At 41.3% G+C, this 23,817-nt stretch overlaps 1 protein-coding gene across 1 annotated transcript in view; it reads left to right on the forward strand.

Annotated features, from left to right (window-relative positions):
- Positions 1–23,817, forward strand: part of NPSR1 (neuropeptide S receptor 1) — a 62,290-nt gene that overhangs the window by 1,646 nt on the left and 36,827 nt on the right. Inside the window, exon 2 of the mRNA XM_087737928.1 lies at positions 12,271–12,403. Coding sequence (XP_087594054.1) covers positions 12,271–12,403 — 133 coding nt within the window. The remainder of the gene's footprint in view (positions 1–12,270; positions 12,404–23,817) is intronic.

Raw genomic sequence — 23,817 nt, forward strand, 5'->3', positions numbered from 1 at the left:
TGCAAGGAGGTTCACTGATTTCACATCAATTACTAGCTGTTGATAGGCATGGAAATATTTGACTCTGGAGACAAGTGACAGCTGGTGCTGCTGCAGGAAAGGAGTGATAAAGCACCTGCTCTGATGACTACGGTGTGGAGAGGACAGGGCTCCCTGCCAGCAATTTCAGCTCTCTGTAAAAGCTCACATGTGGAAGGTGCTGCTGATACCTGATGACTCGGTTGTCTGTCCTCCACCAGCGCTGCCCACATTGTGGCCATGTCCTTGCCCCTTCCAGCAAGCCAAGCAGCATCCCTTTCCTTTTCACAAGGGTCTGGTTAAGCAGCTAAAGCAATGAAAGTTTCAGCTTGGAATGGGGTGAATGGGTTAAAAACCAGAGCTCAGTGCTCAAAATGTAGCTACAAATGGGGCTTTGGTCTTTTATTGGGATTTTCAAGCATGTTGTAGCCCACAGCTGGCAGTAAAGGCAGGCTGGATGAAAAGCCACCCCACAGGGTGACTCCAGACCCTATGTGCCAGGATGCAGACAGGGCACACAAGCTATCTCTGCTTGGGAAATGCAGGTGTAACCTATCTTACCAAAGCAGTCATAGGAAAACATGGTCTAAGCCGATAAATGGAGACGAGGCAGTGATACTCACTCAGTACTTGGAGCAGTTCCTGTGTTAATGACTTTTTAATGATTTTACCCAATGACAGCTACACAGTGTATCATCTCACACGCTGCTCAAACTATGGGAGTATGCACTGGGAGCATTCCTCCTATGCTTTGAAAGGCCAGCCTGTACCCACCTGAAGTAGTGTCTGTGTTACATTGTGGTGGCAGTGTGACAAACGTAAAATAATGCGCGTTAGAGCATTTCAGTGCCAAAAAGTCCTGTTATAGGCTGAGTTGTGAGTGCCTCCCTGCTCCCCCGCTTCAGAAGTATTTGAGTTTCTGTCTATTCCTCTTCAGAGCTTAACAACTAAATCCTGCACTGCTTCAGATTAGAAAGCATTTTGCCAGTTCAATTAGATTTCTTTCTTTTTTTTTTTTTTTTTTCGCTGGGAAATGGAACATTTCATCCACTTGGAGGAATACACATTACCCTTCTGGTAGTCATTACTGTAGTTCCTTGGCCAGCTGCTCACCAAGGCTTTGCCCATGAAGTCTGCTTTGGGGCCATATCTATGTGTGCTAACTAGGCTGGCTGTATTAATTACAGCTCCAACCTCCCAGGCCAAAGGAGAGTTCATTACATCCCTTTACAATCTCCCCCATATGCATTTAATCTATGTGTAAAAGGACTCTAAGCAAGTGTCAGCTGCCCTCTGCCAAATACAGTGATCTAAAAAGAACAGAGATCATCTGAACACCTGTGGCCTTCCTCCACTTTAGGGCCCTCTTAACTCTATGAACCTGACAAAGTGCAAACCAGAAACCTGCCTGGAGAGAAGTTGAAATCTCGGAATAGGTTTGCCTCAGTGTCCAGAGAGTTGGGAGGCTTCATCAGGGCTGGAGGAAGCACCTCCCCTTGCCAGGCCCCCCGACAGCCCTGAAGCTTCCCCAATGGTAGGAGCATGTGCCCGTCCTCAGTGAAGACTGAGTAGGGTTCATCTCTTTTTAAGAGGTCTACTGAGAAATGGGGTGCCCTATTTTTATGCATTAGAGTAAAGCTTGGAGTACTCAAAAGGAGAAAAATTCCATCCACTGTTCCCTTCTCGGTGGGACTGTGTTCTCACCGTCTCCTCCTGCTGCCCAGGAGAGTGGGCTGACTTCCATCATCTAGTACATTTTCTTATTTTGTTTTCTGATGTGTAGAGTTGAGCCCTCACCTGTGCAGCAGGACACAAAGGTTTTGTCATTCACACCCAAGGTTGTTTGGAAACTCCAGTCTCTCCCCTGCCAGGTAGGAACCCCAGCCACTGGTCCACACGTTGACATCCCGCTCCCTCTTGCCCCGTGAGCCCTGGTCCCTGTGCCATGCAGCACCACCACAGCAGTGACACTGAAGTGCTAGAGCTCTCAGGAGGAACAATGTGCATATCAAATCCACCACAAATGATTTTACACATATAATCTAAATTCCCAGTTTGTTTCAGGAAGGACTGTTTGACTCTCTGTTTGTGACTGTCCTCCCCCCTCACTGTAGCATTCCCTGTACCTGCATGTTTTAGCCCATGTAGCTCAGATATTAAACAGGACTGCATAGCCATGCCAGAGTAAGCACAAATCTAAGAGCATGTGCTGCTTATCCATGGAGCATAATGCTCTTTACAAAGGTCAAGGCTTACCATCTCCAGCAAAGAGCTGAGGATACCAACGTGTGGAGAGAAGGTTTGCATAGACTTGGTTTGTAGGACTATCAGGTAACAAAGATGGTTCCAGCTGTCCTCAGAGCCTCTTTAAGTCAGAATCTGTGGTCCCTGTCATTTCAGCCAAATGCAGGAGTCTCTTTATCCCCTGGAAAGCACTCGCTTATGCTATTGCTCATTCTGATTTTCAAGCAAGCCTCACAGAACATCCCATCATTGAATACATAATAGAAAAATAATAATGGGTTCTGTCAAATTTCTGGAGTAATCTCTGCAAATGCAATCATATATTTTAGAAAAATAGTCATATCAAATAATTCATAAGTAACTTTGCAATCTTTCAGTGGGGGGAGAGGAGGAGAATTAAGTCTACACAAATAAGGTGTCAGGAACTCCTGAACGCAGTCTCTGCAATATGCCAGAATGACTGTTGCTATTCCTGAGATGCTGCTCTGAGAATGTAATAGCTGATCTCCTTGTGAAACAAATCTGCAGTGCTGTTGGCCAGGCTGGCTTTATCTAGCAGCTTAAATATAACACAGAAGTGAGCTGGCTGTATAACAGCCTGACTAGGAGTAGCTCTGAGCCAGCTGATTTGGGTAGCTTTATACTAGCAGCCCTCATACTTCTGAATCCATGGTCCACACAGCCACAGGATTTGCGTCTGTCTGCCTCTCCTATATAAATATGCCTAGAAAGTATTCATTTCTCCCATTTTTTGAGATGTTTTAATTGTACAGATTAGGCATACTTAATCGTTTTACCCCTTTTTGTGATTAAGAAAAAACAGCATTTCACAGTTTTTAATAGGGCTATCAAAATCATACAATTATGGATGGACCATTGAGTGACTTAATATTATCTCTTCATGTTCAAAATGTTCTAGGAAAAAATAGAGAGGTACACCATGAAAAATGTATCTTTCCTGATCACATTAAAATCAGGCATATCTGTTTGTCTAATTCTGTGGAAGTTTGTTAGGGTGCAATGGGTAAAAAAACCCTGCAATAACTGAACAGTACTGTCCCCTTTTATTATCCATCTTGCACCTGTTGTGGTTTAACCCCAGCCAGCAACTAAGGACCACACAGCCGCTTGCTCACTCCCCCCTGGTGGGATGGGGGAGAGAATCCAAAGAGTAAAAGTGAGAAAACTCATGGGTTGAGATAAAGACAGTTTAATGGGTAAAGCAAAAGCCGCACGTGCAAGCAAAGCAAAGCAAGGAATTCATTCACTACTTCCCATCGGCAGGCAGGTGTTCAGCCATCCTCAGAAAAGCAGGGCTCCATCACGCGTAATGGTTACTTGGGAAGACAAACGCCATCACGCCCAATGTCCCCCGCTTCCTCCTTCTTCCCCCAGCTTATATACTGAGCATGATGTCATATGGTATGGAATAGCCCTTTGGCCAGTCTGGGTCAGCTGTCCTAGCTGTGCTCCCTCCCAGCTTCTTATGCACCTGAACCTGGCAGAGCACAAGAAGCTGAAAAGTCCTTGACTAGTGTAAACTCTGCTCAGCAAGAACCAAAACATCAGTGCGTTATCAACATTATTCTCATCTTAAATCCAAAACACAGGGCTCTACCAGCTCTACTAAGAAGAAAACTAACTACTACTAAGAAGAAAACTAACTCTATCCCAGCTGAAACCAGGACAGTACCAAAACACAGCAGAATGACAAATGTGAACTATCTGCTAGTAAAGTGGAACTGTTACGATTTGTTTTTGACTGAAAATCTTCCCCTCTGTCCCAGCCACACCTATGGAGGATTTGGGGGCAGGGTGGGGGGTGGTTTGTTTAGCTGTTATTTGAGCTTGGAAAGATCCCAGCAATTCACATGCATTAAATGTTGCGCACTGAAAGGACCCTGCCTCACCTGTGATGGTGAAGTCAGAGCTAAGAAATACATTTCTAAAAAACCTGGGGATTCACAAAAAAAAAGATGGGTACAGTTTTGCTAGGTTTCAAAAAGAAGTGAAAGTAATCTTAATAACGTAATTAGCCCTTTCCATGAGAAAGTGTCCTGATTTAGTGAATAGGCTTCCTCAGCTTGTCTGTTTCCCTAAGTCTAAAAGGGAGAAAATATTACAGATTTTTCCTCTATATAACACATTAACATTCACAGGCTATAAGTGCAGTACCATATAGACACAAACTAATGCAAAACTGTTTCTCAAGTTTGGCAGAATAGAAAACGTCAGCTCAGGTCCCTCTCAGCTGTGCCCTTCTTCCAACCATAAGGACACATGGAGAAGTGACTGTTGCCAGCACCTCTGGCAACAGTTGTGAAGGCCTTGTGTGGCAATGCATCCCAGGATCACCAGAACGACCTGTAGCCGTGTGCTGGGAGGATAACACAGCCAGCCTGTGAGACAGCATCTCAGTAAGGCAGCCTCTGTGCAGGAGATATGAAAACTATCAGGCATGACTGGTGCCATTGAAATGGGAAAGCAGCAGTCCCAGAGGCAAACCTGGGGCTGAAATAGTATTTATGCAGTTTGAATCAGGCTCCATTCCAGGCCATGCTACCAAACAAAAAAAAATCAATTCCTAGAGGGCTTGTTGCCTGCCCACATGTGTTCCTCTCAAATTCAATCATAGTGGAAGCACTTTCAAAGACAAAATATTAAACTTAGCTTTGAACTTTCTCTTTTCTCAGTCTTTCTTATCTTCACATGTGTTTTCCCAGAGCTTTTTGGTGTCAATCCAATTGCTTTCCCAAGATTTTCAGGAGCACCTTGTGTGAACGCTGTATAGAAACATCTCAGTTTTTCCTTGCTAGATGGAGAACGTTCTTTCAAAACACATTGGTGTTACAGGCATGGCCAGTACAATTTCTGCTTCTTGTGTCAACGAGGGCATAAGATTTCCATGATATTCCCAGTTGTTAGTGTGTTCCTTACTGAGACAAAGCCTATCATCAAATGAATTAAGAGTGATCCAGCCATTTTTGCAGCTTTTCTTAGGCATCAGGAGGTGGCTTGAATTAATCATGTGAACTTTCACATTCAGGTGACTAACATTTACTACATGAAGTTTACTTCTAGCCTAAGTATTCCATCCACTGTCCTTCTTTTTGTACGATATTTGGTGCCCCTTACTTGGATCCCTCTTGACAGTCAGAACTGCTACCTACGACTAAAGTATGTGTAATGCATCTACAGCTTATCTTCAAGCAGATTTGTCAGGATTTTTTTCACAACCCAACTTGTGTTGAAAGTTTCAACCCAAGAAGAAATATGGATGTTTCCAGTTGGCACTTTAACCAAGTTTGTTCTTTTTTATGTATTAAAGAACCTTTATTTTGTAGCTGGTAAAAATAACAATAGCTATGATCCCTTCAGTGGCATCACACTTTACTTCTGACAGCTGATTGTTTAAGCTGGTCACACCCTGGCAGAACTTCTTCATCTCAGGTCTCCACGTAAGCGTAAAACAAATGCCATGTTATATTTTAAAGTCCTTTTTCCTAAGACTAATATGTTTGTGTCATTTCCATGCCAGTAGCCTTTACACATGTACTCCTTACTTGCAGGGAGTAATTTACATAAAGATTCCCACCAAGATCTGAATTGTTCATGTTTCTATGATACAATAAATAATATACAACTTGTGCAAAGCGCTCATCTAATTACATCTATATAAGTACCTTTTCGTTTTAAGTACATTCTTTAAGAAAATAGGTCTTATGCATACTTGTGTGTGCATAATAATTCAGGTAGGGAAGGACTTCTGGAGGTCACCTGCACCAACCACTCGAAAGCAAATTCAAACTATGTTAGATTGCCCAGGGCAGCATCCACTCAAATTTTTAATATCTCCAGGTCTGGAGATCCCGCAGCCGCTCTGACCTCCTATCCCAGTGTTTGACCACCCTCACAATGAACATTTTTTTCCTAATACCTAATCAAAATGTCCTGTGTTACAACTCTTACTTGTAGTTTCCTGTCCTTTCATTGTGCACTTCTTAGAAGAACCTGGCTCCATCTTCTCCACACCCTCTGACTAGATAATTGTAGGCAGCAGTTAGGCCCCATAAGGTTCCTCTAATGTTTCTGCTGTGGAGGAATCTGGCAGTATGAGACAGAGGGGTTTTATTTATTTTTGCCGTGTTTATTTATTTTTAAAAACTTTATGAATTAATGTCAGGGGTTGTGCCACTATCTTTAAGAGTCCTTAATTAAATTGTGCCGATGAGCGTCTGTTGTTTTGATTTCTTTCAGTATTGCAGTCTAAAGTGCAATTTGCCTTAGAGGTAAACTGACTATAAATCCCTGACTGGAATCAGTCAAGCTGCATGGCATCTGTCTGCCTCAGGAAAACTAATCTTCCTAGTTAGATTTTTTTTGGTGGGGTGTTTTGATTTTTTGTGTTCATCCTTAATGGGGGCTGTTAAGATAGCAAGTCTGACCTGAATATTTTCGGTATTGAAAGTTCAAGACTCCAGATCTTCTACCACAGGGTCAAAAAAATGCAAATCTAGGCTATTCCATTTTCCTGCGTGGCCTGCAATTAAAGTGATTATTTCAGAGGGTGAGAAAATATTTTTCTTTTTTTTTTCCCCTCCTTTAAGAAAGTGCAATGCAATCTACTAGTGGCGAACCTGACTATGAGCATGACAGTTCCCCAGTTTAGCAAGGAGATTTGTGTGTTCTTCTTATGTGTTAAGAAGAACATCCTTACAAAATTGTTTGGCTTGTTCCATGATTACATCTCTCTTACAATCTCAATTGCTGCAATGGGCTATGCTAGAAACATAATTTTTAAAATATGCTAAAGGCAAGCAGTAAGACCATTTGCATATTCCCAGAATTTAATCAACAGGCAAGAAGAAGCCATTCAGAGACTTAAGCCACTACTGACCTGTGATATGAGGGATCAGTGCCTCTTCTTCACCTAGGCGACCAAGGACATGGAGCAGGAAGGCATCAGGTCAGCAAGGACATGAATTCACTATAGCCCTCCTCTCTTCATGTAAAGAGGGCAGCCAGTCACATCAGGAATGGAGTACCTCTCCCTCTTTTTCTGTTTATTTGCTCATTTCTTACCTGGCAACCTATTTTTTTCCAGGCTGTTTCGCAGCCAACCTCAGCAGCTAGAACAAAACTGTTTCACGTTGGGTTCCTGTTCAAGTACAAACATGCTTTGTCCATTGGTAGTTGAACCTCTCCTTCTATTAGGCAACTGCTCTGATATCAGGCAAAGGCTTCTGCACCTCAAGACATGAGCAACAGCACCTCCATTGGGATGGACTATCAGGTATATCCCCGTTCCACAGCTGCAGTTGGTGCCCCCCAGCAGAAGGGATATAAATCCTGAGAAATGAGTGAGCAAGGAAGTTGGTTGGAGAGAACTGGAAGGAGGGATGGCATCGTGGCACCAAAATGTCTCCCAATGGTTCTGAAAGGTTTTAACTATGGTCTTGATTAAAGCTGCTTGCAGGGATGATCTTTGTCTCAAATATAAAGCAAAATACACCTCTTGCTAGACTCATCGCAGCCTATGGATTCAGAAATTTTGTCAGAGAGACAAAATAACAAGCCTCTTCTACAAGCAAAGGAAAATGCACACAATCTTCAGACAGGTTTTCTGGCTTACCTTTCATCCATGAAGAGGCTTGCTTCATTGACTAAAGCCGGTTTTAATCTTAAAGCAAATTAGCAAAACATGAATATGCGCTCCAGATGTCAACCACTTCCATGCTCCAAATACAGCAGTCTTGTGGAAGAGCAGCACATGCAATGGTTGTAGTCAAGCCAAGGAAATCCTCTTGACTTTGATTTGTTCTGTGACCTTAATTAAGTCACCAGCATCTTTAGTTTTTCTAATCTAAAAGAACTGGTGTATGACACTAGTCTCTCTCATGGCATTCCCATGTGATGTAGTTAGCAATGCCCATTGCAAAAGCAGCCCTTGCCAAAAGCTTCTACACAGGGGTTTGGGAGATGTTATTATCTTTCTTTTTATCCAGAATGCCTCTGATGTCTGTGCAACATGTTATTAAACAATGTTTTTTGTAAATCACCTTGCTGAGGGTTGTTACAAAAAGATGATTTTTGCTTGATATACAAACAAGACATGAAATGAAACACCTCTATCTCTAAGCAACCTTAAGGTGATCAATGAAACAAAATTATAGAAAATGCAGCCAGAGTGAAGTTCAAGGATCAATCAGCTATCTCTTTAATCTAATAGCTATTTTTAAGACCTTCACAGATGGAGGTTTCACTGACTCAATCAATCTATATATATATGCTCTATTTTTAAGTCAATTTTTTTTTAAATTATCAACCTGAATTCTGTACTGTAATTTTGGTTCGCTGATTTTCAGCCAGTCTGTAGTGGATCTGAAGAAGAGATTCTTTCTTTCCTTTTTTATGTCAGTCTTTTTGTGTCTTCAAGGGTATGTTCATATTTTCCTTCAGTCTGCTTTTTGCTAGATTAAGCAACTTAATCCATGCAGTCTTTTTGCCTGGCTATATTAGCTAGATTGTTGTCAACTCATTGCTCTGTGTCTCTCTTGAAGCACAGCCCCCAGGAGTGGGCACAGTACAGCTGCTGGGTACACTGGAGCAGATTAGAGCAGAGACACGAGACTACTGTCGATCCCATGATTGTGGTTGTTGCTCTCATGGTGGGATGACATTAAATCATGTTTCACTTGTGGGGCACTTTACGTGCTGCATGCAGGGGGGATGTTTTGAAGGCTCACCCAACCCAATGTGATTACATCCACTGCACTGTAGAGTCCTGCACTTCTCCTTTGTTGAATAGCATCTTGGTTTTTTTCCAGTGCATGTTTCCAATTCATCAAGATAATTTCGAATTCTAATCCTAGCCTCTGTGAAGGCCTTTATCACAGTGGGCATCCTATTAATAACCACAGAAGTTTTCATTCTGCAAGCTAACACAGACTGAGAGAAGCTGCAGTGATTTAAGTTGCCTATTATTATAGCTCCTTAATCCCCAAGAATGAGATCTTCTTCTCTTCTCTCTGAATGGCACCTACCACAAATAGATTCATAGAAACTTTGGCTTTATTCCTTTGTCTATGGCCTTTCAAACTTACCTCTCCTATATTCAGCTTTTGCACCTTTTAGGTTATCTTTGTAGTCTGGTTTAATTGTATATTTCTGTAGAGGCTTAGCCTAAAATTGCTGAACTGTTAAGCACTGCTTTTTAACTTGGCAGGAGGGCATTTAAACTGACCATATGTGCTGTGCCCCTATGGTGGGGATAACACGTCTCTAACAGTCTCTGTTGCTCCATAGCTGCTACTTCTGCAGGAATCATAAGAAGGTTTGAGTCTCAGATCCTTGTTCTGTTTGTAACCGTATCACTATAATATAGGAATACAGAATTTCTTTCAAGAAAACACTCTCCTGATTTTATACCAGAGAAAATGGGAACAAGTCTTGCCCCTCAGTTTTCTTCATGTGTAAAAGATGTTTTCTGAAATGGAAAAGACAAACCAAACCCTGAGGAGGACTCACTGATTTCAAGGACAAAAGTGATATGAAATCTTACCTTTTGTAATTTTAATTACCTTCCAAAAAGACACTTCCTTCCAATTCCTGTACAAAGCAAAGCATCCCCATAAAAATAGTACCACCATGTTTCTGCCACACATTTTGAAGGGAATTTGTTTCCAAGAAATTCAAGAGATTTGCAGACACCCAAAAAAGGTGGAGGTTTTTTTGTCTAAAAGCTAAGCATCCAGCCCACAGAAGTTGTCTTATCTAGGTCACTCTATAAGCAGTGGAGACGGGCCATCCCAAGGTAGGTGAGATGAATGGTGACTCATCTCTGAGATACTGCTATTACTTAGACTACACTATGACAATTTAGAGTAGTTGTCTCTCTTTGAAGTTTTAAAGTTATGTAAGATGACCCAAATGGTAGATTATGCTGGCAAAAGTTATCGTGCTGGGAAAAGGGAAACAACCTAAACACAGCTTTCATTGTATGCTTAAGCTAATCTCTGGGTTCTGGCACAGAGCACAGCCTCAACTTGCTCATACACCAGGTCTTGCCTTTCCTGCATGCCTGCGTAAACCCACAGGGTAGAGTGGCTACCTACCTGGAGCAAAGCTGAGGCTGGTTCCCACAAATGGCTCCCCAGTAGAGCAGGGACCGCAGCTGCTGGCCGGGAGGTGGTTAAGAGCTAAAGAGGCACTAAAGCTCATGGCAGAGCAAGAAGCTCCTCGCCCCTGCTCCTTTCCTGCCATTTCACCTTCCCTCCCCATGCTCACAGCTGAGCCGTTTTCTCTTTGAGGGCAGCAGAAGCCCTGGTTTCTTTCTGCTCACCCATGACAAAGTCATGGATTAATGGCTGCCAAATCCTTTTAATGAGTGGTCTCCCCTCCTTCTACTCCATCATCAGCCCAGTCAGGTAGGCACGGGTCTCACTGACAACCTCCTTCCCTCCACCTGCTCAGGACAGTGCCTTGGGGTCACTTCTGTAGGGACAGCAGCTGGGATCCCTCTTCAACTGCAGCCCTTACCTGTCTCCTCCATTTTTCACTAGCTCCCGCGTTATGGGTTTGTTGTCAGGAACTGGAAGACCCCACACGACTGCATTGACATAACCTGAAACTCATCCCAGTTGCTGGGATGTGAATCCAGGCGACCAATGCATCTGAAGCATTGGAAAGCCACAAGAAGGCAGACCAGGGAGTTGAAGGCTCTTCTGTATTTCATTCATACGGACTGTCTTGTCCTGAAACATCAAAGGCAGGGGTCTGCTCGGGAGCAGCAGGCTCTGGGAGAGGGGTTCCCTATGTAAATTGGGTTTACCTTTATAACTACCAGTTCTGCTGAGCCACATATGTATTTTTTCCTCTCTTCGACTCTAATAATAATGTGTATATTATTCCTGCTGGATACATTAGGATCTTTTTTCTCCTGAGCTCCCCTGCTCTATGCCCTTCAAACTTAACTGTTATTGTGAAAAATCGTCTCTCTTCTTCTTGTCTTTGCAGAAGAGCAGCAGAACCATCTTCCTCCATGCCATGACATACAGCTTTACACAGGACAAGTTTTTATAAGTGAGAATTTTGCAGAAATGTAGAATATTTTCTCCAAGCTGACCCCATGCTCACCAGACTCGGTGCTTCTCAGGGTCAGACCTGGGTGGTTGCTATGGAGAAAACATAAACTTCACACTCTCACATGGTGAGGGGAAACTTACAGAGCGGCCACTGAAAAATAACTATCCTGCATCTAGAGAGGACCAAATGGGTTTTGGTAGGCCAAAAGGAGGGAGAAGGTTGGGCGTGCACTCACAAAACAAGCAAATGTGGATACATACACACTTGTTCTTGCAGCAGGAGGATCCTGACACTTTGAGAGAGCGAATAACTTTTTTTCTTACTTTCTTTTCTTTGTACACACTACCACTAGGGGACGTTTTGTCATCACGCATCGCTTGCTACAGAATTTTACTTTTCCTTACAGTGGTTCAGGCTTTCTTTTCAATCTTGGTGCACATCTAGATCATGGAGTGGATGTCTGAATTTCGTAGGGCTTGTGGATAACCCAGACTCACTGGAGCTGGGAAGGAGAGAAGTATTTATTTCCCCCATTTCTCCAAAGGAGCCCATCTATCAATATTCCTTACAAAGTAAGGCAGTTGGTTATTTCACAGCTTGCTGGAGCAACACGAGAAAACTGAAGGCTGCCTCTCATGTTAGTATTAAGTGCTGAACACAGACACTGCTAGTGGTTTTGTGAAGACAGAAGTAATATACAGCCACTGCAAATCAAACTGGAATGAACATCACCAGCAGTGATGCATGTTAATTATTTTCTGAAAGAACAAGAATATCTTTTAGACTAAATAATTAGAAATCAACTGGAAAAACTTACATTTCGCTCCATTCTCATCTCATTTGTCCTAGGATAACTGACTGGCTTAACCCAAGTCACTACCCACCCACCTACTGATAGGCTTTTTTTCCTTCTCTCCAACGCAGAGAGAGCAGCTGGTGACTCTTTGGATTCTCTTTATTGTCACAATTGCTGGAAATGCCTTTGTGCTCTTCTCTAATTGGAGGAGGAAGCGGAAATCTCGAATGACCTTCTTCGTTACACAGTTGGCAATCACAGGTAGTGTATGGGAGGGGAAAGGGCATCTGAACTGCACAGGAATCACTAATAAAATGACAAGGAAATGCAAGTTGAGTGATGAAGAATTCATCTGCCACCTAATGTCCAGCTGCAGCTTGCCATAAGACATATGGATGGCTGCTTATCTTAGGGCTCAGTCTGCCTCTGATCTAAAAAGATGTTGCTAGATGTAGTAGTGTCTGTGTCAGACACAGCAGCTGCAACTCATTGATTTCACTGAATCTTATCTTCCAGTCTGAATTTGCATCCACATTTCCCGAAGTTACGACCCCAGCTGTTGTCATGGAACTGTTTAAACTAATCTAGTTTAATATGAATCTCTCATGTTTTTCTGCTAAAACCCTTTCTAAAGTATTTCATAATGATATTGCTCCATCAATTACGCTCTCGCACTGAAAAGTCAAAATAACTTCATGTTGTTTGGTTTAACCAAGTAAGGGAAATATAAAAATGTAAATGTGGAGAGGAATGCATTCAGCTAATTTTTTTTTTAATTTTTTAAAAAAGAATGCTGATCCAAGAACTTTGTATTTTTTAAACAAAATGGAAAATGTACAGAAACCTGATTTGTAAAATGTCAATCTCGGCAACTAGGAAAGACAACAAGAGCATAAGCAGCATGTTGTTTCTCTGTGGCCTTAAATGGACTAAATTTGTGGGGGTTTAAGTTTCCCAAGGGAAAATATGTGCTGTTTCTATAACAATGTCCTGCTAGTAATCCCGGCTTACAAGACAGCTGTGTTGTATTGTTTGTGTATATAGGATACATTTATATGCTTTCTGTTGCTTTTTTTGTAAGATATGGTAGGAATTATAGCACTTTCCCACTAAAGAGCTATTTAATATGTGATTTCCCAGCAATATTGCATCCTCCTTTGATGTCTGTTCTATCTCTGTTTACACTGGAAAAACAAAGGACTTCACTCCCCAAATTTCAACATGCATTCTTTGCAAGTAAATGAATTCCTGCTCATGGTCTCAACCATGTTTGCCCAGGAGCTTGTCCTGTTTGAAGAACTACTCTCAGTTGAAACAGTTAGACCAAGGTGTGCAAAGTGATGCAGAGGGACTGGCCCATAACTACAGGTGATGTAAGAATTATTGCAAGGTGAGGAGGTGAAGGTTTGCAGTGACTCCTGAAGTGCTGATGCGGGTTTTCCTATTCACCTGTGTCATCTGTAATAAACGGTTTCACTTCTTATCTCGGTTGTGACTTTCATGTCACTTCCTTTGTGTTCCAGCAGCATTTTCCATCAGATAAGGCATGCTGATAGAGTCTACAGCACAGTTTGGAAGTATCAATCACAGATCAAGTGTGACAGAGTTTCAAGATAGCCAGTCTCTGCTCAAAGAGCTCTCAATCCCAGATGAATATATGGAAGATGGTAAAAGGTAGGCAACCAGGCAGTAGTACAGGCACAGAGCAGAAGAGCAACTGAAGCCCCAGATGCACATCATCCATTTTCTACCTACTGTCATCAGTGAGCAGAGTACTGGGGGCAACCATCATGAGAAGGGCTTTGGAAGAGAGGAGGGTGGAAAATGACCCTGTGTGTCCATCTGACATAGAGGGCACAAGGGCTGGGCTTGCTGCCAGAGCAAAGGCACAGGTAATATATACACCAGCATGGTAACAGAAGATGGATCCTAATAGGAAGAGCTCAACTAAACAGCAAAGGGTCTTGTCCTAGTAAGAAAACAAATGTATTTACTGCAGCAGAGAAAGAACCAGCATAAGGATATGGGTGTCCAGGTCAAAGGAATAAAGCAAGAAGCAGACAGAAGTGTCTGGACCAGGGTAGCTCAGGAGAACGCTGGTCCACACAAGGTGTACCAGGAGGAGGCTACTGCTGTTGCAGGTAAGGGCCCAGGTGGGAGTTTTGCCATTTTGGACCCATAGGAAAAGTTGACTTTTTGGATTAGAACGGAGGTGGATAGAGAGCTATTCACTAGGGGTTCAAATACCATCTACATGAAGGGAGGGGAAGGCATTGCAAGTGCAGTTTTGAAGGAGCTAGAATGATCAGTGACAAAGACAAGGCAAATATCCCATTAGACATGGGCTGCAAATAGTGCTATGCTGCTGACATTACAATATTGACTGAGGTCCATGGGTTCCACTTGCTGATTCTTCTGACCTCCCCTTCCCTAAAATTATCCCTGACTTTTAAAATCAGAGCTTCAAAGTGTCTGAGTTCAACAGTCTGTTCCATTTCATATTACAGAAATTCACATAGAAAACTCACTTGACATTCACATCTGCAATGTTAAAAGAAGTAACACCAGCTTGAACAGCAAGGCTCTTTTCAAGCAATGTTAACTTCTTTTTTGTGATGCAGGAGTCAGAACTCTAATTTATCTTCCCGCACCAAGAGTTTCTGTCAGTATTTTGGCACAAAGAAATGACTTAATTCCTGAAATGGAGCCATTTCACTTTCTTATCTTCAAAAATATTAATAAGAACAAAGCAAGCTGGCAACAGTCATCATCCTTTCACAACAAGTTATGAGGTAGACACAGAACATTATGGATACAGTGGCTTGTCACATTGCTTTGACATGCCAGGCATATTTAAATCCTACCAACTAAAGCCTAATCTCCTGGCAAACAGTTTCTGCTTAGTCAATATTACTACTTTCATCTATTTTGGGATTCTTAAAATATTTATTGTTTCTACCCCAGTAGCAGAGAAAAGAATAATGGATATAGCTTTATCAATGTAGGCATTTGAAAGCCATTTAAAAACTTTTTGTCTATTGATCTGTGGCTCGATAGTTGAGTAGTGTCCTCAATTCTCACATCTTCCCACTAATGTAGTATCAAAATGAAATGAAAATATAGCCTTCATGTTAGAATAAACAAGGTATTCAAAGCAAATTGTGCATAATACATGAATAGGAAATGAGCACTGTTGTTCTCCTTGACTGGTTGCCAAGCCAGATGCAGAAGAGAAGTAACTAACTGATTGAGGCTTCTTTCAATACTGCCAGAATTCAGTGGTTTAACCCACTCGGCAAATTCAGAGATAAGACTTGTACTGATCCTTTACTACACCATAATTCAATGTGGTGCTCAAGGCTGCAGGGATCTGTAGGAACGTGAGTAATCCCTTCAACTTCAGTGTGCTTAAAGATGCTGATGAAACCTGGATTCAGAATATTTCATATTAAATATATGCCTATACAATGCCTGTGTCAGTACCACATTTAAGTCTCTGTTTAATTCTCAGCTCATGCATAAATCTCTTTGAAATTATCTGGGAATTAAGCACTAGGACATCAGCTAAGAGTTAACAACTGAGTTGAACAATCATACTAATCACTCAGCATCAGCTAATTTAACAAAGAGGAATATTGCCATGTTTGCCTTGTGTTCAGTTTGCTTTCGGGCATATTCCTTTTTTGTAAAAATATTTTTCTTAGAAACAAACTCATCTGTGAAGATGGAAACTAAAGCTAGGTTTCCTACAGATTTCTATCTCCAAGGCAATTTAGTTTCTCAGAAAGTGTAAGCTCTGAAGATTACCCTGTGAGGAGGGTATTTCTAAACACTTTTTCCCAAATAGATTTATTCTGAATTTAGCACAAGTTATGCTCATGGCATAGCTATCTCTCCTGGCAGGAAACCTCTCACATCTCCCCCTACCTGATGCTATTTCACATAACTTCAGAGTCTTAGTGTCTTTAAGATCTTTGCCTCTGACTGAATTCACCGAGTGGTTCAAGATCAAAGAGCAGGGTCTGACAGATGGGTAAGTTCACAGGTGCTGTATCTTACTGGAAATTTTGAAGTAAAATATGGTTGTTTTCAGAAAATATGTTTTTTCCACACATTTGTATCCATTTAAATCACTTTACCCAGCTTTACCAAATGAAGGCCTTCTTAACTCTACTCCCAAATGTAAAACCAGCAGATACAAGCATATATAAAACATAATTATTTGAGTAACATTGAATCATAGAATCATTAAGTTTGGAAAAGTCCTCTGAGATCATCGCATCCAACCATTAACCTAACTGCCAGGTCCACCTCTAAACCATGTCCCTAAGCACCACATCCACATGTTTTTTTAACACTTCCAGGGACTATGATTGCACCACTTACCTGAGCAGTCTTTTCCAATGCCTAAACACTCTCTCCGTGAAGAAATTTTCCTAATATCTAATCTAAACTTCCCCTGGCACAACTTGAGGCCGTTTCCTCTTGTCCTGTTGCTTGCTACCTGGGAGAAGAGACCAACCCCCACCTCACTACAACCTCCTTTCAGGTAGTTGTAGAGAGCGATAAGGTCTCCCTTGAGCCTCGTCTTCTCCAAACTAAACAACCTCAGCCACTCCTCATAAGATTAGTTCTCTAGACCCTTCACCAACTTCGTTGCCCTTCTTTGGACACGCTCCAGCACCTCAATGTCCTTCTTGTAGTGAGGGGCCCAAAACTGAACACAGTACTTGAGGTGCGGCCTCACCAGTGCTGAGTACAGGGGCACTATCACCTCCCTAGTCCTGCTGGCCACACTATTCTTGATACAGGCCAGGATGCCATTGGCCCTCTTGGCCACCTGAGCACACTGCTGGCTCATGTTCAGCCAGCTGTCAACCAGCACCCCCAGGTCCTTTTCCGCCAAGCAGCTCTCCAGCCACTGTTCCCCCAGCCTGTAGCGTTGCATGGGGTTGTTGTGATCAAAGTGCAGGACCCGGCACAAGGTTCCATTGGACAAGGAATGTCATTTATTGGCTAAACAGTCCGTTCAATAGAAACTGTTATTATTTGACCAATTCTAAAACCAATCAAGCAATACATTAAAAATCTCTGCTGAAAAGTATTTTACTTCTCATTATTCTTCATCCAACTTCAACTACTACTGACAGAGGATTGTATTTAAGTTCCTTTTAATGACCAAAAGTGCATAGTTTATTGAGGTTTTTTTCTCCAACGTTAACATCTGGAAAGCTGGAGCTGGAAATGTCATGACCACTAGCTCTGTGAGTTTCTCTTTCTATTCCAACATTTAGCAGAAATCAGTACCCTAAGAACAGTGTTAGATTTTGTCCATTGTTAGGGGTGGAAATACATGTAGGCACTTTATCACATGCTCAATTTTAAGCCGCAGGCTGACAGACTTTGTGGGAAATACATGCTCACTTAGGTATTGCTGTGTCTGTAATGAAGAGAGAAAATAAAAAGAACGTCCGGTAACTTCTATAGTAGCTTACATATAAACAGAAAAACTAAAGACAACCTGTAAAAGTATTTAGCTACAGTCTATATTGTGATATAAATACCAAATCCTAAGGGATGACTTGACAATGACATTAGAAAGACAAGAAGGTATTTTTAAAAGTGTCTCTCTATATTGCTGCTACTTTCTTCAGTTGCTCCCAGAGAGCTGGACCACAGGAGGCCTTGATCCTTAAGCAACTGCACTCATTTTATTGAGTGTTTATTAAAAGCCAATACACTGAAAACTTGCTACAAGAGGGTTATATGAGCAAGTAAGTGGAAATGGACCCTGCAAAAACAAGGAGTGTTTATTTTCTGTGCTGCTTCTGCCCAGAGAGAGCATGATTGTGGGACTAAAACCAACTGGGCTCAGCCACCGACTTCTGGGATGGCTTTGGTTAAGATGAGTGAAGGCAAAGTCTGCCAACTAATCTGCTAGTTAAATGCACTAAATAGGTGCATCTAACTATACTACTATAACAGCTAAACATGAACAAAACCATTAGAAGTTGTCCTTCCTTTCTTCTTTTTTTTTTTTTTTCTACACCAAAACCACTACAGCACTGACTGCTTTAATGGACTGTGTCTGTCCTTCAATATTTTTCTTCTGTGTGACTTGAAGGAATGAAGATGGCTTGTTACTCCCTGATCTGTACAAAAGCTTAATATAATAACACTATTACCAAAATTAACATGTAGAACAATATTAACAGATAATTGTCTCTGTTCCAGCTTTTCATCTGGAAAATCGTACTTGTAATATTTCCGCACTTCAGAGAAATCATACATACGAATTCATCAGTTTTACAAGTACCTTAGACATCACATTGATTATGAGCATTAGAAGTTAATTGCATAGAGCCAATTAGCAGCTAACTCAGCAAGTCATCTTAATGGAGGTGGACTGTTGGCAGCCAAAGAGCCCATAGAGTACCCAGTTATACAGGAAAACTTATACCTTGCCAGCTGGGTCTTGGCTGGAACCTGACATCTGATTTACATGATTGCCCACCCAAGACACAGAAACCTAATGCAGAATGCTGAACTGAAATAGAGTTTATTTCAACAATTCCCAGAAATCCATGGCTTTCTCCCCTTTCCACACCTCTATTTTCTGCTAATTTGTCAGAAAGGGACTGAGGAAAGGTGAGAGGCATCAGTATCCTACCTGAAGAAAAGAAGACTTGGAGGAAGTTACAATTGTACTGCAGAGTTCACTGATAAAATTGAAAGAAGGACATGTGCATTTCTTATGTTCATTATGTCCTAAAACCTCTTGAAAGTTTAATTAATGTATGGTAAGGAAAGAGTCTCTGCTAATGGATCATCTGTGTTCTACACTACATGTTCCCATCACTACTGAAAAGGATATGTCAAAATTGGGAAGGAAGAGTGTCATTTGTTAATATTCCCTCAGGCATAGACACTGAAATTTGCCGGAGTACCCAATGGCATCTAAATACCCCAATTTTGGAAGCAGACTGATTCCCGAACACCTACCTGGAAGTCCAACAACTCTGCAAATCACCTAAGTGTACACATAGCTTGAAAAACAGGGAAAGAAAGAAATTATACCCACCTTTCCTCTGCAGGATAGAGAAACTATAACGTTTAGTACAACTGTTCATTTATTCACAGAATAAATGAGAATCAATTCACCAGGAGCAAAAATAGTCACTGGGAGTAAACACAGCAACATTAACATTACTTATTCAGTGCATTCCATGAAACTATGTTGAGTTCTCTGGACTGGGAGTGAATAAGAAAATTCATTGCATGGCTGCATTAGTTGCTTGGAGAAGAAGCAATCATTTTCCATCCTGATTCTGCCAAGACAACGAATTCAGTAACTGGAAAACAACATGGGACTTTAAGTTAGGTATGTGTTAGTATACCCCCCAAAACTGAGACATAATGCAGGATAAGATAAATGTGGTCACTGTCTGCAGTACCCCATGGTAGCACGTGGCACACCAGATTTGATATCCATTGCCATTTCTAGCAATTTAATACCACCTAGCAGAAGCTCGAATTCTCCTTTGAACTTTAACTCAGATTTGAAGATGAATCATAGTACCCTAGATAGTAATAAGTAACTTGGACACTGATGTTATACAATTCCAGTTTGATATTATGAATCATGTTTTACTATACTCTTAGATTTCTTATGTGAACAGCCAGAAATATTTCTGTATGTCTATATATAACCATTCTTGTCTTCATATATGGTTAGTCAACACAAGCCTCAATCTTTCCTGAGGAAAATCGAAAATATCCAATACATGCATCCCTCTTAAAACGCATTTTCTCCAAAACCAAGCTTGAAACAGATGGGGTAAAAAGTGGAATACCCTCAGAAGTTAGGCAAGAGTGAGCATTAGCATCAAAAGTGAGTGACAGAAAGAAGCTTTATGCAAAGGAGGAGACATATAGCCTCTTTTGGGGGTATCAGGACCTCTATTTCATAGTGTTTGGTCATACAGCCAACAGAAAATGGTCATGGAAAACAAAGTAGATTTCATGTTTTAGAGGTGAAACGATGAAGGTAAATTCTGACGTAGAGAATTCAGCACCCTGAAAATGCATCGTTCCAATCCAGTCTAGTAGTGTAGGAAGAACAGTGATATTGGGACTAGCACACAAACATTAGGTCTAGTTACACAACTTCCTTGTGAGCTTTAATGTAAAAGAAACTGCTTTTGGTGCAAAATGAACTGTCCTTGAAAAGGTAAAGTTATGCTCCCACAAGGCTGGGGCTCTAAGTAAAAAGGTGTCCTTGAAGGACTGGCAGTAATCCTGTGGTCTAAGGCAGTTGGATTGCCTTTGCCTTCTACGTACGCGGGCAAAAGAATTGGAGTCAAGGACGTATGCTAGGAAAGACTAAGAAACAGCGATGGACTTGATCTCGATGCAGTAGCCAGAGGGTTTTAGTCTAGAATATGATACCGTAAAAAGCAGGCTGGTTAGTGCCCCATCAGGGAGCTCTTGTAGAGGTGGGACACTCCAAGAGTGTAGAAATGAGCTGTCAGTTTGCTGACAACTACTTCTGCTTTAGTTTCTAATTCCAAACTGAATTCAAAGTGTTTTTAACCAGCCTGGACCCAAACTTGTGTACTATATATTTTGCCTAATGCTCACGTATTTTTAGATACCTTCTTAAGAGTTCACTGAAAAGTCCAGGGCTGGACACAATATTCATGTGTGCTGTGACTCTATCCATTGTAGCTCACTGCGGTAGGAAACGGTAGCACTGGCACAAAAGCAAAAAAGCTGAAGTGCTGTATCTATAACAGGAGAATGCAATGTCCCTCCCATTAGTGGAAATATAAAGATAATGAGCTCTCCAAATTTGCTACTGGAAGCAAGAATGGTCATCCACTTAACAACGCTGTAATGACTGTTATTTATATAGCCTACTTTAATCTTACAAATGCAGGAACAAGATGTCCATGATTCATGGTTTGTAATTAATGCAATCACAACCCACTAGGCAGACATCCTTAAATCAGCATTTTTCAGCCTGTTGTCTCTGACTAGTGGTCTTCAGATCCCTTACAGGTGGCAAAACACACCCTGCAGCATAGCTCCAACTGTAGAGCTGAGGTCCTCCCAGCAAGGAGAACACATGAAAAAAAAACTCTTCTTCCCTATTTACTCAATGTACAGCATCTAAATACTGCACTAAATTGGTCTGGAAGGGGACAGTTTGTGTGTTCATCATCCATAGGTGCTCAGAGTGGGATTTTCAAAGTGCCTTAGTAATAAAAAACAGCAGACACACTCTCCCAGCTTGCTAATTGCTCCAGTACCAATTTCAGTGTGGGATATGGTGATGTGGTTTTTTTCACATTGCACAGGACCACCTGGGACCCTGCGAATTTAGGAACAAATATGAGATGCCCTCATTTCATCTGCATCTTGGTCACTATAACACTCTCAAGCCAGAGAAAACTTTTTTAACTTTTATTTTGTGGAGCTATAACATATTTTCAGTAGACATGTGGATTCCTGTATAAACAGTTTGAGTCTTTCCTTATATAACCTTTAGAGACTTAATAGGCTTTAGTCCACAAATCCCCCTGCTTCTAAAGCAGCGAAAAACTAGCTACAGTATGCTTATAAATATTCTATGCAGTATGCAATGGTTATTCCTTTGCAGTGTATATGTATGTTTAAAACCACAAGCAGGCACCAGACTTCTGTTCCGAAGTCACCTGGGAGTGCCTTTGAATGCCATCCCTACAGCTTGAGCCTCTGGACACTCCCACAATGGAAATAATAATATTAGTAGAACATCTTGTGACAATCCTAGCTTCCAAAATTCACCCCAGATCATACATTTTTAAACGCAGATGGAATCAGTCACTCTGTTTGCTTTTCCTGCATAATATGTCATTTCTGAAAGGATTAAAAAATGATGAATGGACCTTAGATGTCCTATCTTTATACAAAGGCACCTTCTTCTCATTTCAACAGACACACACACACAGCCTAAACTTGATTCCACTTCCCCACCTACAGATTTCCATATAGGAGATCCGCGTTTACCATTTCTATTATTTTAAAAGAAGCTGTCATTATTTCAGATCTTTGCATACAAATGCTTTTCCTGACTAGACATCTGTGTGACTAAAATGAAAGCATTTCCTTTCAGCCAGTTTTTGCTAGTAGCTTTTTTCCCCCTTTCACTTTTAATGTAATTTCTCTAACCCTGTACCGAGACCTGCACTGTGCAGCTAAATTACTGCGCCATCACAGCTCTGCTGATACCAGTAGGGCTGTGTGGAGATTATAAAGGTTTGCCTAGCCAGCTACAGCACTTTTGAGGGCTGTAAGACAAAAATGCAATGTGGTCTGAGTCTGTACATTAGAGTGACCATGTGGTATTTGAAAGAAATAGCAAAAAGAACAATATTCTAATCTTAGTAACTTTTCTAGTTAACCTAGTGGAATGTGAATTAAGCAAATATCTTCAGACACCTTCTTTCTCTTATAGGTAGGCAGCTGAGTACTTTGGTGACAACCTACATTTGCAGGTCTTTGATCCAAAGTGATTTTAATCTGCGACCTTCTTCACCTGAGGAAGTTACTGTTACTTGGGGCATTGAACCTTTTGCTTTATACAGCATCATTATTAGCAGGGAGGGTGGAGGGAAAATGTTCTGTTAGCTTCTTACCATGTGTACAGAAGTAGGTCTAAAGAAAGCATACAGCTCGACATCAGTCCTGGGAATCAGAATAGGACATAACTGTCGTAGAGATAATTGGATTAAGTTTCATGACTGCATTCTTGCACACTGGTATTCATTTTAGGGATTATTCATGCTATCTATTTTAGGCGCCTCACTGTAGGTATGTAAGATGGGAAGTCACTCTCCTTGTGCTCCATTTATAACCAATAGAGGAAAACACTCTGAGCTGCCTTTACGTTTCACTGACTTGTACAGAAGGATTCAATTCCTAATTTAGATCCCTAAAGTTGACTATATAAATCCCTCCAGTGTTCGTATGTCACCAAATATGTCAGGATTACTATTCATCTTTGACAACTAAGAACCTAAGCTTCCACCATTTCAATCAGACCTCAGAAGGCTCTGACTCAAAACCCACCTGCAAATACAAAGTTTTATGGAGAAGGTATTTCTCAGTACTTTTTAATTTATTTATTTTTAAGCTCAGCAAGGCATATCAACATGTTACCTGATGGAAAATGCATGATTATTTCTTTTGTGCTCAGCTATGTTTCTAAATGGCCATCTGGAATTTGCCCAAACTTTTCTGGGCTCTGCCCAAAAGACAATTTATTCAAGTGGGATCTGGGAAAAAAGTATAGCTTAAATGACAAATGTTATTCCAAACCTGTGCAGTAACACTACAGCTGCATGATTAACCATAAAGGAGAACCTTTGCAGTGCAGATAACTGCCATGCCCTGCTGCGTTAGTGGAAAGAACAACCTGAAATTACTGAAGGATGCAATGTGGATATGGATGCATTTTAGCAGCTCATTCTGTTTCTGCATGCATTTAATACACACACACACACAAAATAAAAGCTTTGTCAGTGTTAAACTGAGGTGGCTAAACTTCATAGTCCAAACTTCGAAATCCAAAAGAAACTTGCAGGTAAGCCATATATTTCTCCACTCCTATTAGGTTAGGCAGACAGTAGCAA

The sequence above is a fragment of the Nipponia nippon genome, unplaced genomic scaffold, assembly GCF_047370975.1.
Source record: "Nipponia nippon isolate SJK-2023a ecotype South Korea unplaced genomic scaffold, ASM4737097v1 scaffold_1, whole genome shotgun sequence".
Lineage (NCBI taxonomy): Eukaryota > Metazoa > Chordata > Aves > Pelecaniformes > Threskiornithidae > Nipponia > Nipponia nippon.